This window comes from Copidosoma floridanum, unplaced genomic scaffold, assembly GCF_036245765.1.
Source record: "Copidosoma floridanum isolate Cflo_tuat_1 unplaced genomic scaffold, Cflo_Japanese_pri ptg000012l, whole genome shotgun sequence".
Taxonomy (NCBI): Eukaryota; Metazoa; Arthropoda; class Insecta; order Hymenoptera; family Encyrtidae; genus Copidosoma; species Copidosoma floridanum.
This window is the reverse complement of record NW_028321889.1, coordinates 3874901-3889703: the sequence shown is the minus strand read 5'-3', so window position 1 is coordinate 3889703 and position 14803 is coordinate 3874901. Positions and strand designations below refer to the sequence as shown.

Sequence of the window (14803 nt, the reverse complement as noted above, 5' to 3'; positions counted from 1 at the left end):
TATTAGATGAGGAAAAGTTTTTACCAGCTATTATGCACGTTGGGCCGCACTTTTCTTTGATAATCATTTTCGGAAGATGCAGCGTGGCATAAGCATACAGATACGCTTTTCATGTGATATCGAAATTTATGTAAGGCTTTACGTAAAGCTTGTAGAGATCGTGATACTGAGTTTTAGAATAACAGAAGTTTTTTTTTTTTTTTTTTTTTTTTTTTTTTTTTTTTTTTTTCTAAAAAAAAGTAGCTTCCAATAAATTAATGCAAAGCTGTCTCATATTTATGTTAAGAAAATTTTTGACAAACCTATTTGTTACTTTGGCGGTTGAAAGTTCGGACCTTCTTTGGGTAGAAATACTTTCTATTAAAACATATTTATTAAGAACCATATGATGTACTGGGTTAAAAAATTACAACTCATTGTTACTGGTATTGTTATTTATTTCTATTTTAACAAAACTCCATCAAAAAAAGTTAAATCTTCGGAAGATGTTAATCAAACATTTTTTTATAACTAAACAAACCTACATTTTTCTTGTTTTTAAAACATCATTATTCTTATTTTTGTGTTCATACGTTATTTTATGTATTTTTATTCGTACATTTGTATATTTCATACCATATATATATAAATACTGATGTATTATATACTTGTATTTAATATCTTATTTTAATTTTTTAAATCAATAGTTTCATAGCAAAGTTGTCGACTGAAAAAAGGTTGCCGCAACATATAAAAAAAAAAAAAAAAAAAAAAATTCATTCGCGATTGACTGATGGACCAAACGACGTATTGTTGCGTTGGTTCTCCATGGCTTCCATTTCCCTTAATATCCAATCGACATGCGACGAAACCTTTGTGAAAATTCTTCCATCTGAACCAGCGATTCCAACCAACACGGGCCGGTAATCATAAGTTTGAATCAATATTGCGCCAGGGGGATTCTGTGAATCATGAATGGTGATTAATCATGTTTTCTAGATTAATATTTTTCATCACAAAAGTAATTTTTTAACTTTGAAGTACCGGGGGAGAGTCTAACTCGAGAAAGCCTCGGATGCAAAATGTCGATGTCGACATCTTAGTCTGCAAAATCTCCTCGCAAGACCCTTCGTTCAGGATTTGAGCTTTATTGTAATATATTGCATAATACCATTTAATAAGGTAGACATATGAATTCCATGTTATAAATAAACTGTCTTTTTTCATTTCAACATTTGCATTAGCTGTGGGCAACGATACAACATTCACGTAATCGTTGAGTTCCATTTCTTCCTTTAACTGCAATAAAGCTACGTTATTCTCTTTTTGTTGTCTGAAAAAATTTTAATTATTTATGAATCACATCATCATCTATTGCAAATCACCTATTTGATGCCAAGTTAATATCTTACGTTGGTCTAACAATTTCATTGATGGCAACTAATTTTGAACCTTCTCCTTTAGTATAAGTATCAAAAAAACCAAAAGCAACATAGCTGTCATTCTTGTCCAATTTACAGCTGTTACTTATTATTGCATAGTTTTTTTTAATGAGTGCACCACCACAAAGCGATTGAACCGAGTAATTTTCTGTGTTTTTTGGGCGGACTGTTACGTAATATGGAAATTGTTTCGTTGCGGCCCAGTATGCGTTGGTAACTTATTTAAAATAAAATTCTGTTAGCTTTTAAATGATTAATCGTAGAATCATTTTTTTTTTTTTTTTTTTTTTTTTTTCAAATGTTAGTAGTCCAAAAAATGTATCCAATTTATAGATGGTTTTTTTTATTTTTGTTACTAGCCTACTATATTTTTTTAACTTCCTGTCTTATTTTTATACTGTTTCTTCGTTGAATAAGATTTAAGAAGTAAAAAATTTCGTTTTCTAAAAAAAAAAAAAAATGGTAGGAAATATATTTTACTGGTGAAAGATCAAAGCATGTTACTTAAAAAAAAGAAATATGTGGACAAGAAAAAAAATGTAATTGAATATGTAGTTTTTTTGGCTTTCTTATGATAGCCCAACAATGAAATTTCATGTATGATATTAACTAATCATTTATTCAATTACTTTAATAAAAAAAATGGGTTTTACAAATTTTTTAAATGAAAAATCGTACTTTCAAGAAGAATAACTTAATAGTGTTTATTTTTTATTTTTTATGTATGTCTACGTTTCGTCGATCAAGTCGACCTCGTCATCAAGCACTCCATACTTGGCTTCTTACTTATCCTTCTTGAAATCATTTCACATAAGGATTGAGAGAGAAGAGGGAGTTGCAGTCATGGAATTAGTAAAATCATACTTTATAATAGTATTCTCTATTTCTCTATGCATAAATATATATTTTTTATATTTTTCAAAATGTAAAATAAGATATTTTGATAAAATTTTAATTTGACACTATTCAAGTTGTTAAGTTGTCTTCGGCAATGCTTCAAATTATTTTACTAATAGTTATTAAAATATTCATGGATGATTGTGTCTTGCTTATGTAGGTTTTATAGATATTTAAAATAGAAAAAAAAAATTTTAAATAATTAAAATGTACTTGCTTATCAAAAACACATTTATTGCAATTAAATTGATTACCTAATAATTTAAGAACTATTAACAGTATAAATCGCCGTTAAAAAATATCTGAATGAATCAGGAAAAATTAACAAATAAAAGAAGAAGTAATTTTTGCTTCCTCAGGAAGAAAGCTTTCTATTTTCTAAAATAATAGTTAAAGGCAGCTTCATGCAAGTTGACTAGCATTAATGTTATAATTTTGATACTTGTAATGATGGAATTATGTTTACTTTATGAATTCGTAAATTTTAGAAGGTAACGAGAAATTCTTCCATTTTTACCATTTTTCAGGCCATCGATTTTATATTTATTGTGAAACTAAGCAGTACTAGTCTTTTATATGTCATCAGAACGAAAATAGTATCGTTATTAAATATATTAAGAATTATCGAAATCGTTCGGAAATTTTTTTTTCAAATACTCTATACTAATAAACGATTCCACTATTCATTATATCTACAAAGTCTATTTTGTGACACTAACGTTACAAATATAACTTTTAAATATTTTTTACTTATACATTTATGATGCATAAGATTCCACGTAAGCTCTATTGTACCGATTTATAAACAAAGATCAAAACCTAGTCAAGTTCAAATAATAAGAAGTTGGAAGAGTAATCATCACGTATCCAAAAATTACCACTGAAGTGTATTTTTTATTAATTTTATGTTTAAAATAATAATCACTTACCTTGTATGGCCAAAAGTGCAACAACGAGTGTTTTTAAATTAACCATCTTGATAGAGAAATAAAATAAACATGCTTGGTTTAAACTGTCTGTCCGCATTTATACTTACGTCCGATCGTTTAATAAGCATTAAAACTATTGCAATTCACGACAACAAACTTTATTTTTTTTAAATATTGCACGATCGTGATACTCGCGCTAGATATGGTCGAACAGGCTTCAATTTTGTCAGCACTTTATTGCCCATCGTGGCACATCGAAATTCCTCAGTTTATGTATAGATAAGAAAAAAAAATTTTACCATAAAAATTACAGACATTAGATAAAATTGTTTGTATTATTTAAACTATTATGTGCTGGATATTATAAAATTTTTAAAAAATACAAAAATTCTTTTGTTGCATTACAACGTAGATTTTCTTAATTTTTACTTATTTTTACTACATTATCACTGTTGCCCTGTATCAATTTCTTATTAGAACTTATTGTACTATCCATAATTGCCGAAGTACAAAAGGCATCATATTTGAACTGAACAAAAAAGTTTATGTTCTTACTGACACGATGCAATTAGCTAATAAAAAAATCCTCTGTAATACGTAAAGAAATCAATTGATATAAAAAAAATTTATCAAACCTGTCGTATTTACACTGCAGGAAAGAATTGTTATTATTATTATTGTTATCATTATTATTATTATTATTATCATCATCCATACAAGGATGTAAATAAATTTATACCTTTTCCTCGCATATCTTGCATTTTCACTGTGTTAAAAATTGTTTTTTATTTTCTTTTATTTGTTTTTTTTTACGTAGTCTGCGTTGCAAAGGGCACATATTATTATTTTTTTTTTTTTTTTTTTTTTTTTCATTACTATTGCGTCGTTAAATGTGGAGATTGAAGGTATATTCCCATGTCTTTAACCACAAACCATATTTCTAATACTTGTTTATCAACATAATCGGAGTACAGTCATTGTTACGGATAAAATCTATTACAGTGTCTACAAAAAGTCAACGAAAACAACACTGAAGCCATTAACGAAATTCAGAAAAAACGTTAGCAGCTGAGAACATAATGATTAAAATCCAAGAGAGAGAGAGAGACAAGTCAATAGATGGTTGTTCTGTTTTTTTTTTTTTGTTTTTCCTTTTCAAGAGCACGCGGAGAAGTAAGTATCTTCGCCAGACAAGCGAGAGAAGGTACAATCACGGCCATGGAAGTACCATTCGCCACACGATCGGATCTTTTGTTCTCCCGCATCGGCGACACTGCGCATCCAACGTCATTACCACGAGAGTGAGAGTATGTGATACATGTCACGGTGTCAGATCTATAAGTACCTACAAGTTTAATTGGTCATCAGGATCGGAGAAGCAAGTTTGCTTACGTAAACGTCGCCTATAACTTAGAGCGATGCAGCAAGTATAACATGGTATATATATATGTGTGTGTACATCTTTGGGGAGGTATACATGTGGAGTGTGGGAGCGGCGAACGAGATGCGCATGTACCATGATGTGCATCGAAAGCAGCTTATACATCAGATTTGGCGCGCGTCGACGACGCGTTGCACACGTATATACGTGAGCTCGAGCCATTTGGCTTCTAATTATTTATTAGCGTTGCGCAGGGAGAGACGAGCTATCGCATGGATGTACGCACGAGTTAAAAACCAACGAGGTATGAATTTTCGGTGTTGGTAGAGCCAAAGTAATAATTTTTAATTGCCAGCGATTTCGCCGGGTCGGAGATACGAGGTGTGCATACTTACTGGGCTGTTTGAAAATCTCCGTTTGAACGATGACGATGTAAATTGAATGCACGCGTGTATAACCAAGTTGCTCACAATTGATAGGATCCATCGATCGATTTCGCAGCGGATAATAGACTAATGTATTAATACCTACTGTACGCCAAGTGGCTTGCAGTTATATCTTGTATAATGTTTTCAACGATTTCAGAGCCACGCGAGTACCCATAAAGTTTCAAAATGGAAAATACAATAGTTTGTTACGTACAATGGGCGCAAAGGGAACAATCATTGTAAATTAAAACGAAATTATGGACAGGGGGGGAAAAAAAAAAATTTGACGCGCGTTTATTGATATTTCCATTTTCCACGATGACTCAACAACGAGATTCAATGAGACGCGCTTTCTCACACGTTCTCGCGGCTGAATGCGTGTATGTATAAATATCAGTATATCACAATGCACGTGGGTACATTTATGTATATATGTATAGCCCCATCGAAACTTCAATTATATACACTTGAAACAAAGAAGCCAGAGGAGCGTGGTGATCGAGGTATTCGCGAAATAAGCCAAGTTATTGTATCGTCATCGTTGTTTCCTTTCTTGATGCTCCTGATGCCACGAAGCATCGTCGGTGGTCGGAGTACAGGTAATACGCGCGTCTAGGCGCATTCTTTCAAAATTGGCCTTCTCCTGGGCACATAGTACGAACTACTCACACACGATGCACCTGTCTCGTCTTGCTGTCGATCAACTTTATCCCTCCCGGTGGGTTTTGAACGACTATCGGCTTGTCGAAGTTTAATTTGCCGTCAAGTGTGCATAGTTGACGAGTCTTGAGCAGCTCGATGGGTGGCGTGCACGTGCGTGGGTGAGCCAAACTTTTCTCAATATTGAAAACCACAGTGCGGTTTAATTTTTTCAAGTGGTTGTCCAGCTCTTGTACATATGTGGCGTATAATTTCTATTTCCATCAGCTATATTTCAATAAAGACGCGGTGTTTATTGATAACCTTTTTCATTTGAAATACTCTACAAATGTCAGAGTGAGATTATGGCATATAGTTTTAATTCTACCGTCAATTATTTTAAGCATGAATAACCATTTTAGTTTTTAAATTGTTACCAAAAAATAATTTCGTTAAATTTTACACGGTTCGTCGGAAAGCTACTTGCTAAGTTTTTTCAATTAATCCCTTGGATATTTTGCAACGCGTCGAATCCGAGCTGTTCGGAACGTTTATGAGAATGTCGTGTGATCGCTATAGAACATCGCGAGACGACAGGCGTGCGTGTAACAATAAATAATCTTCGTGAGTTGGAAAAAAAAATTTTTCCACAGTAACAAAATTAGAACGGTGGGTATAATGATGCACCCTCGTGCAACGCTTCTTCCAGCAACGTGAAGAAAAAAAAAAAAAAAAAAAAAAAAATCATAACAATCCACCGCGAAAAGTGGCTTTTAATTGAATATTTGCTTCTTCTCGAGCGTAGGATTACTCGGAAACTCCAGTAGTTCTGCAAATTATCCGCTTAAGCGCGCAATCTCCGAAGACATCACCCCCCCCCCCCCTGCCTCCTCTCTACACCGAAAAATCCAATCAAAAAGTCTCCCGCAACAGCGCGAAGGTTGGGAAAATCAAAACTTGCGTGCGGATCATCATTACCATCATCGCATATTTCTCGATTACCGAGTGTGTGCAATACGTGTATCATGTGTGTGTATGCACTGTAATTTGTTTGCATGTGATTTACATTACACGCGAAGGTATGTACACTTCTGTAAGGGTGATTGAGAAAACGCCCGTTTCGTCAGTCGAATTCTTTGCTCGTTTTTACTTGGAATTCAAAGGCGAGTTTTATTTCAAATAGCATCCGATATTGGCACACTTTTTTAATGATGGCAAAAATGTTGTTTGGACGAAATTTAGTTTTTTTTTGCAAACAGCCTTATTTAAGCGAGACAATAACTACTCCTGATAATATACCTAAAATATTGAACTACTCGTTTAGATACTGATTTGTACTACTGCAAAATAATTCCATTAGCCTAAGGACGTGTTTGCAAAAGTGATTTCATCAAATAGTACGAGCAAGTTGAGTAACAGATAATTATTAGAGGAGGGATTAAAAAAAATATTTAAACGTTGTATTTTTAGAAAATCAAATAAACAAAATATTATAATAGAAAATAAGAATACATATTAAGTAATGTACCACATGTATACAGACACAAACGTGCCTAAATTTATGACAAATGTCAATAAATGTTAATCGTCCTTTCTTACATTTTTATTTGCGCACAGTAGGAACTCACAAATTTCGAGCCCAGAATGAATAAAGAAAAGTTAGTGTCTGCACAAGCTTCTTCATCGGAAGAAAAATAAAAATTTTTTCCCCTACTGTTAACACAAGGTATTAATACCCAATAAACACTTTTTTTTTTCTATACAAGCACGATTCTTTGTTTTATCGTACCGTCAAAGAATTGTTTTTATACCTTAGCTGCGCCTAGCGACACTACAAAATCAAAGTTTGTCGTTTCAACCCACTTTTTACGCGTTTGTGGGTGTAATTTTTTATCACGTGGTAAGTAAAACCGAGTTAAATTAAGCAGATGTAAGTATCTTAAGAAAATGTTACAATTGTATATGTATGGATATGCGGTGAAATATCAGACACACTTGACCCTACGCTCTGAATTTCCAATCAATTTGAAACTTTAGTTGGAAAAATCATCTCAAAATTTCCCCCGATGTACGAAAAAAAAAAAAAAAAAAAAAAAAACATCCAGCACGAAACGTTGACGTGCGGCGTGCATGTGAAAACAAAGAAAAGAAAAAACAGGTCAAACTTATAAATTCTGCATGCACCTATACGTCGAGCAGCCTCTCTTCTGTCCATATAAGTAGAAATAAGACTGTTGGCGCAAGGCCCGCCTGTGGGTATGCAGCCGGAGATGATAAAGAGGAAATCTCTTGTGGATTTGTTGGACGCGGCGCGTCACGATTCGAGCGTCTTTCTTCTCTTTTCACGTTTCGAAAGAAGATGACTAACAAAAGGCCCATTCTTGCATGGAAAGGAGATGCGAGGGTGCTGCTACTGTATACATAGGACACGAAGCCTCCAACAGGTGTGCGACTGGTTCACTTGGCTCTACTTGATTTTCGACAACTCGTGGGAATCTCCGTGTTTTGCTTATAAACACTTTAAAGATTTTTAAACTTTTTTGGTACGTGTGTTCCATAGGTGTTAGTTCCGCGCGATGGAAGAGAATCGATGTTTGGTCGTGTTTTCATTTTTTTTTATCAATTAGGGAAAAAACAATTTTCCATCCAAAAGAAAAACGTATTTTATAAGGACACTAATTAGCTGGGAAAAAGCTCGTGTATTTTGTTTATAGACACAGAAGTTGGAAATAAAAAAACTCCCAAATGTTTTGAAGTTCATCACGTTTTTGTGATTTAGCGCTCGACGCTTAAGTAAGTAATTGCCAGAGGAACACCGCGCAATTACTTGCACTGGGAAAAAGTGAGGCCCCCCCAAAAGGTTCCGCGGAGCTAGAGCTGCTAATCAGTACCGCCAGGCTTATATAACTTTCGCTTAAATTTTGCCGAGTACTTGCTTCACTCGATTAAAAATAGGAAAAAAAGAGGCTTTGATTCGACTAATTAAAATTACAAGGCGATTAAATATATACATCCTATACAAGTTTCAACGTCACTATGACCCAGCAATCATTGGCCAAAGTCTGCGCATCGAGAGTTTACGTTGAACCCCTTAGTTTAGATCGACGGATTCGACGAGCCATTCACACACCTTCGTAAAGGGTCCAAACGATTTTAGATACCAAAATTCGTTAACGACTCGAAAATGATTCAATAGTAATTAGAGTTTTACATTTCATTCGATGGTTTTTCTTGTTACCATTTGAATCTCATTTACGTACATCATTTGCAAATGATTCAACTAACTTGAGATGATTTTTCATTTTATTTTCATTTTCAAGTAAAATTGTGATCTGGCAGTAACCCCTTCCGCGGGCCATTAATAATAGCTGAAAAATTTTGCATAAGGTGTACTTTCCTACACAAGAAATCAAGGCGTTGCGTTAGGTCCGAGGGCACACGCGCTGTCTCGAGTAAAAAAACCTTGAACAGATCGGGCTTACGAGTGTGTAACGAGAGTACGACTCCCTTCTATGACCCTACATATTTATACCTGTAGGTACGTTGCGCAAGTGAGCCCGTAACCCGCCAAATTATTCATTGCCGATCCGAAGACAAAAAAAAAGGTCAGCGAGTGTACAGGCAACGATCGGCAAGCGAGATTGGATCGAGGAAAGTCGCCTCGTAATCCCTTTCCCCTCCCCCTATGGACCTGCTCCAACGAACCCGAACGGAGATTCAATTGATCAGATCCGCGGAGTAATACCTACACATCGCGAAATTGGGCTGTTGGGACGACACCGGCGGTGGATGAAGATCCGTTGATGGCAGGAGGGGAGGACAATTTGGTCGAGGGAGGTGCAGTGATAAAAGTCGCTCGTTCCATTTTCGTCGAATAGGTAATTATTTTCGCGGTGCGCGCGCACTAGCTCTTGCGAAATAGTATACACCTGATGGGCAATGTATACGGAGAGATGCAGAGATGGAAATAACAGACGCGCGGACGTGCTTTTATCAAGAGTGAGTGCATAGGTACGTGTTGGCCGTTAATCTTCAGTGCATGTTTGAAAAGCTGTAATGGTTCGCCTTAAAAAAAATAAGGAGAAAAAGACAAACCGGTTGTTTGCTTGAGTATAGGAGAGTTGAAATTAATTCTTAAAGAAATAGTCGAGTTTTTTTTTTTTTTTTTTTTTTTTTTTTTTTTTTTTTTTTTTTTGTTGACACTCAATTGTGCGAAGTAAAACTTTTAATACGTACATTACGTGGTACAATGTAATTCATGCAAAAAGCCATTTGTCTTACAAGTATGTTGAAACAACTAAGCAAGTATACAAGTGGTAAAAGTTTTGATAAATTTTGGGCATAGCGTTTTTTTCAATAATATTTCAATTTTCGTATTTACATACATTGACGCGGCACAATGTAGAAAACTAATTTGAAAATGCATGTTTTTTTTTTTCGTTAACAGCTGTACAAACTTTTTTTTTATAAATTAAAAAAAAAAAAAAAAAAAAATTACAATACGAGTTCGTAAAACATTTAGCAACACATTTTTAAATTATTGCAACTGCGAAGGCAAGGATATTTTTTAATTTCAAATCCTTCACATTTTCAACGGTTTCTCCTTTTCTCTGTCCGTTTGTATCTGCATTGCACGTAAGCAAGTCCCTAGCAACTTTTATTACCCTCAACCACTTTTTCAACGAAAACTCGTAGTCCGATGTCTAAGGAGATAGGAATTTCAGCTAATGGGTTTTGCTTCCTGTTTTTCACCTGTTCTCTTCTGCACTTTCCCAAGAGTATCGAAGATCCTTTTCACAATTTGTAGTTTTCCCTTTGCAACTCTTACTAGGAAAATCTACCCAAACGACGGATTTATGTTCTTCCCCGTTAAATAAATAAAACAGACCACCCACTCCGACTGTGTGTTTTTTTGTGCTTCTTGTTTTTCAACTTTTCACATACCCATGCATGCTCATTAATTATCTATTATTTGTAACAAAATTAATAGTAGTGTGACAGGTGATTCAGATCATTTCTTTTAAATTTGTACTACTACCATAGAATTATTAGATTCAACAGCACCACACATAAGATTAATTGTCGGGCATAATATTCATAATTATTACCTACTACTGCAGTAACTGTTACAGATACTGCTAGTAAGAATTTTTTTTTGTTTTTTCTTTCAGACTCTTCTACGGTTATTTTGTACCAAAATAAACGTACCGTTGTACTCGTACTACATTTTGCATCAAAATTATATTTAATATCCACTCGTGCTTCATCGGTTACATATTATATCCATACGTAAAGAAACCGAAGGCAACCCACGCCTACCAGTCGATTACCCGCCTTACTTTCTTCAACTATAGTTATAAAAGATACCACTTTCAACGCGCCTACCAAAACACATACTACATCCTGTAAATTATATAAATATCGATCTACGTTATACATATACTGAACGAGCTCACTTTGTGATGTAAGTTTTTTTGTGCTCCACATGTATTTAATCAATGTACACCCGTGCCGGACAATGCCCCTTGACCCAAAAAAAATCAAATGAAATATGTGTGACATGTTGTCGAGTGAACCGAGACCGTGTGATGTTGTTGGGTTTGTCCCGTGAATGGCACGCTCGGGCCCTCTAAAAATTCATGCCCTCGTATACTTATACCGAGAAAATGCAACGATGGATGCTTACTGTCCGAACTACACGTGTGCCACGATGCTGTTAAAACTCTGGGTCGAGCAAAAATCACTTTGGCCGACTACAACAAGCTGCTCGGAGTACCCCGTTTCGAGGGCCTGTGTGCTTAAGCTGTTTGTGATTTTATATGCCCGCTGGCCAGAGTGCCACGTTACAGTGTGCCGAATCATCTGTGTTATGGGAGGTTTTCTTTTATTACCCCCATTGTACATATTATCCCTTGAGCATGCACCGAATGTCACAAACATTGTATGGTGACTAGCCTGCAATCGTCAAGCAAATTCCTTCTGGTGTTTTTTTTTGCCCCCTCTGCTGTAAGGTATATTTTATTGGGACTCGTCATATTTTTCATTTGCTATTTTAATTTTCCTCCATCTCTGCGCCAACAATGACTGAAAACTACATTTTCATATAAGTATATACAAGATGCAACGTTTCCAGTAGCATGTATATAATTATATGTAAGGAGTTTGGCAAAGTTTTTATTGTGTGTTTTATTTATTTACAGGTGTCACGGGTTGCCCTGCAATTCAACGTTCGGTGTTAATATTTTGCTGTTCATTTACTTACAAGTTGGATATTCGAGTTTGAATTGCATTGAGCTGTATTTACCGCGGTGTTTCCATGGCTTGTGCGCTTATTGTGATGCAAGAATGGTACTCGGTAACATGAATACCTCTTTGCCATTCGGACATTGGTGGGTCCTTGGCACAAATAAAATTTGTCATCTCTGGTGCGACGCGACAAAAAAAAAAAAAAAAAAAAGTATTTACAAAAACTCCAAACTATCGCACACCCAGGACCTGAGTGGTGATGGCTACAATTTTCCAAGGGCATGGCCAGGAAAATGCCTTCTTTTGGTTCGACGATCGTTTTTTGATGCTTCTTGGCCAGAGTAACGCATAAAACCAACTAGAGTTTTCAATGCCTCCCTCCCCTCTTATCTAAAATAAAAAAAAAATAAAATAAAATAAAATAAAATTAAATTAAACCAACAAAATCGTTTTTTTGACATGCATCAATGCAACTTTTGTAATACCTGCAATACATTTGCCAATCATTTTCTGGTCCTATATATACATGAGATACTTGACAATTTTTCGCACCCGGAATTTCAAATGAACTACTCAAGAGGATAATACGAAGTTTCACATGTTATCTTCATTTTCAAATGCACTTGGATTATAGAGGATAAATTGACATTGGGTGAGCTGTACTTGTTTTCTACCAGCTGCTATTTTTTTTGTATTTTCATGAGAAAAATTTTCTTAGAAACCGATACTGCACCTTCGTCAAGAGTTGTGAACCACCATTGACCGTCACTTACGCCGACTTTAGCAAATTTTTATTCTCCGACAGAGATGATGTTTTGAATAAGTTTCGCTCTATTGGCGAGATTTTAAACATATTTTGCACCTTCGGACTCTTTTTGCAGGATTCAATTTTTTTTTTGTTATTACGTGAAATTTTTTTTTTTTCATCGATGGTTAGCCTCGTAGTCCCAGCAACTACACAATTGAGCCAGGGATTCCATTCCCAGTGAAGGTATTGAAATTCATTTGTATTCCGTTTTCTTTGGTACAAAAAGTAACTTGGACTTTTTTGATTGAGAAAAAAAAAGCTAAAGGAAAAGGAAAATAAGGTAAAAAGAGTTCGAAAGTGTAAGATAAGTGGTTGAGTTGAGTTCAAGTGCAAAAAGTGATACGCATAGCCTTGAAAGGAGAGATAAAATTATCATCGATGTCGATAAATACACTAGTAAAAAATATTACTCGCATTGTATTCATTCTCTGAATGTCAAAGAATAAATATGTAGTAACAGTTTATAAATTATTGCCTTAATGCTTCAAAGTTCAATGTGAAGTCCAATGCATGTGATAATCATGGGCACAAAGTTATGTTTGCGTAAAAATAAAATAAAATTTAAATTAATTAAAAAAATACATATTTATCACAACAGTCATACCATATCTTTGTTGGCAATCGTATGCTTTACTTTTTTTTTTATTTTTGTCAAATGCCAACATTTGTTATCAATAGCACCTGGTGTACGTATCAATCGATTACTAAGTACTATCGATTTTTAAATCTGAATGATAAATCATATTTTTCCAAAAGTTTTAACAAAATGATGCGAAGAAAAATTAATTTGATAAAAGTAATCCTTACATCAGTAATACGATGTACCAAGAGGTAAATAAAAAAGTAAAAAATGTAGTTAAAAGCAAAAAAACTTTCACTTCACCGTAATAGATACAAGCTTGGATTCTTTGCGAAGAAAGTTACTTACGTTGTATTATGAACTTTGCATATTTTGTAATTGCAAGCATACAGTGGTTACGCCTCGGGTTACGCGCACGTCTGCGATTTTCAACCTCGCGTCCTTGTTTTTCATTTGTTCACTTATCGCATATCAAATACGCGTTTGTTAATTTGCATGTAAATTTATCAAGGGATCAGAAAAAGTATGGGTAATAATGACGAGACCAAAAATACACGCTTATTAATTATCAAAGTCCTTCATCAAGCACAAGTGATCCTTTTTAAAGCAGCGTAAGAACAAGATTCAATTTTTTTTTTTTTTCTTTTCCTACATAACAATTTGTAAGGCGGCACCTCCTCAAACAACTTTTTAACAGTCCCGAAGAGGCTGTTATGTATAACACGAAATATTCACCAACTAAATGAGAAAAAAAAAAAAAACCATACGCTCCGCGTGATTTCAAAACGGCGCGAGCCCATCAGAGTTATTCATGCACAAGAACGAAAACAACAAGACTTTCAACGCGCCGCCAACTTTCGTATAATACGTCGCCGTCGATCTGCATAAAAGCACAGAAAACGCTAAACCGTCACCACCTGAAACCAGAAAAAAAAAAAAAAAAAAAAAAAAAAAAAAAAAAAAAAAGAAAGAAAGAAACCGGATGCTCCGCGAAACCTCATCGCTCGTTCGGAAAAGTATATGATAAATCGCGCAAATAACTTTCCCGTGTCCCGCGAAGTCGCGCTCCAAGCGTCACGTAACGCCGCGCTCTCCGTCGCGTCCATCTCGCTCTTTCCCTCCTCATCGAGTGTGTAAAATATATTATCATTCGACTGCTGCTCTCAACGCCACAAACACACGCGTTTTGCTAAAATAGCGCGTCAATAAAACAATAATCCAGCATAAAGCATACGAGTAGGGTATGTTACACGAGTGCTCAGATTAGCCGAAAAAAAATTGGATAAACCGTGAGAAAAGCACCAAGAGAGGGAGATATTATAATAAGATGCCGTACACGAGTAGCGCGCGATTCGGAAAAAAAAAAAAAAAAAAAAAAAAGAAAAAAAAGAAAAAAAGAAAAAAAAAGTGTAATAGCTGCACGCAAGTGTATTTATATATCCCTGTTTTCCTCCATTACCATGATGTTTCTTCT

At 34.9% G+C, this 14803-nt stretch overlaps 1 protein-coding gene across 1 annotated transcript; it reads right to left on the bottom strand.

Moving 5' to 3' along the window:
* Window positions 1–422: 422 nt before the first annotated feature.
* Window positions 423–3331, bottom strand: LOC106646256 (uncharacterized). The gene is made up of 3 exons (XM_089590402.1): window positions 3248–3331; window positions 1024–1638; window positions 423–941 (listed from the first exon to the last, which is right to left on the bottom strand). The coding sequence occupies exons 2-3, from the start codon at window positions 1264–1266 to the stop codon at window positions 756–758; spliced, it is 429 nt and encodes a 142-aa protein (XP_089446528.1). The 5' UTR covers window positions 1267–1638; window positions 3248–3331; the 3' UTR covers window positions 423–755.
* Window positions 3332–14803: the final 11472 nt, after the last annotated feature.

Bases quoted from the DNA above. Each gene is read 5' to 3' on its own strand.
- LOC106646256 (XM_089590402.1), bottom strand. From the start codon at position 1,266: ATGGAACTCAACGATTACGTGAATGTTGTATCGTTGCCCACAGCTAAT. The intron at 942-1,023 runs GTACTTCAAAGT...CATGATTCACAG, and splicing joins TCGAGTTAGACTCTCCCCCG to AATCCCCCTGGCGCAATATT.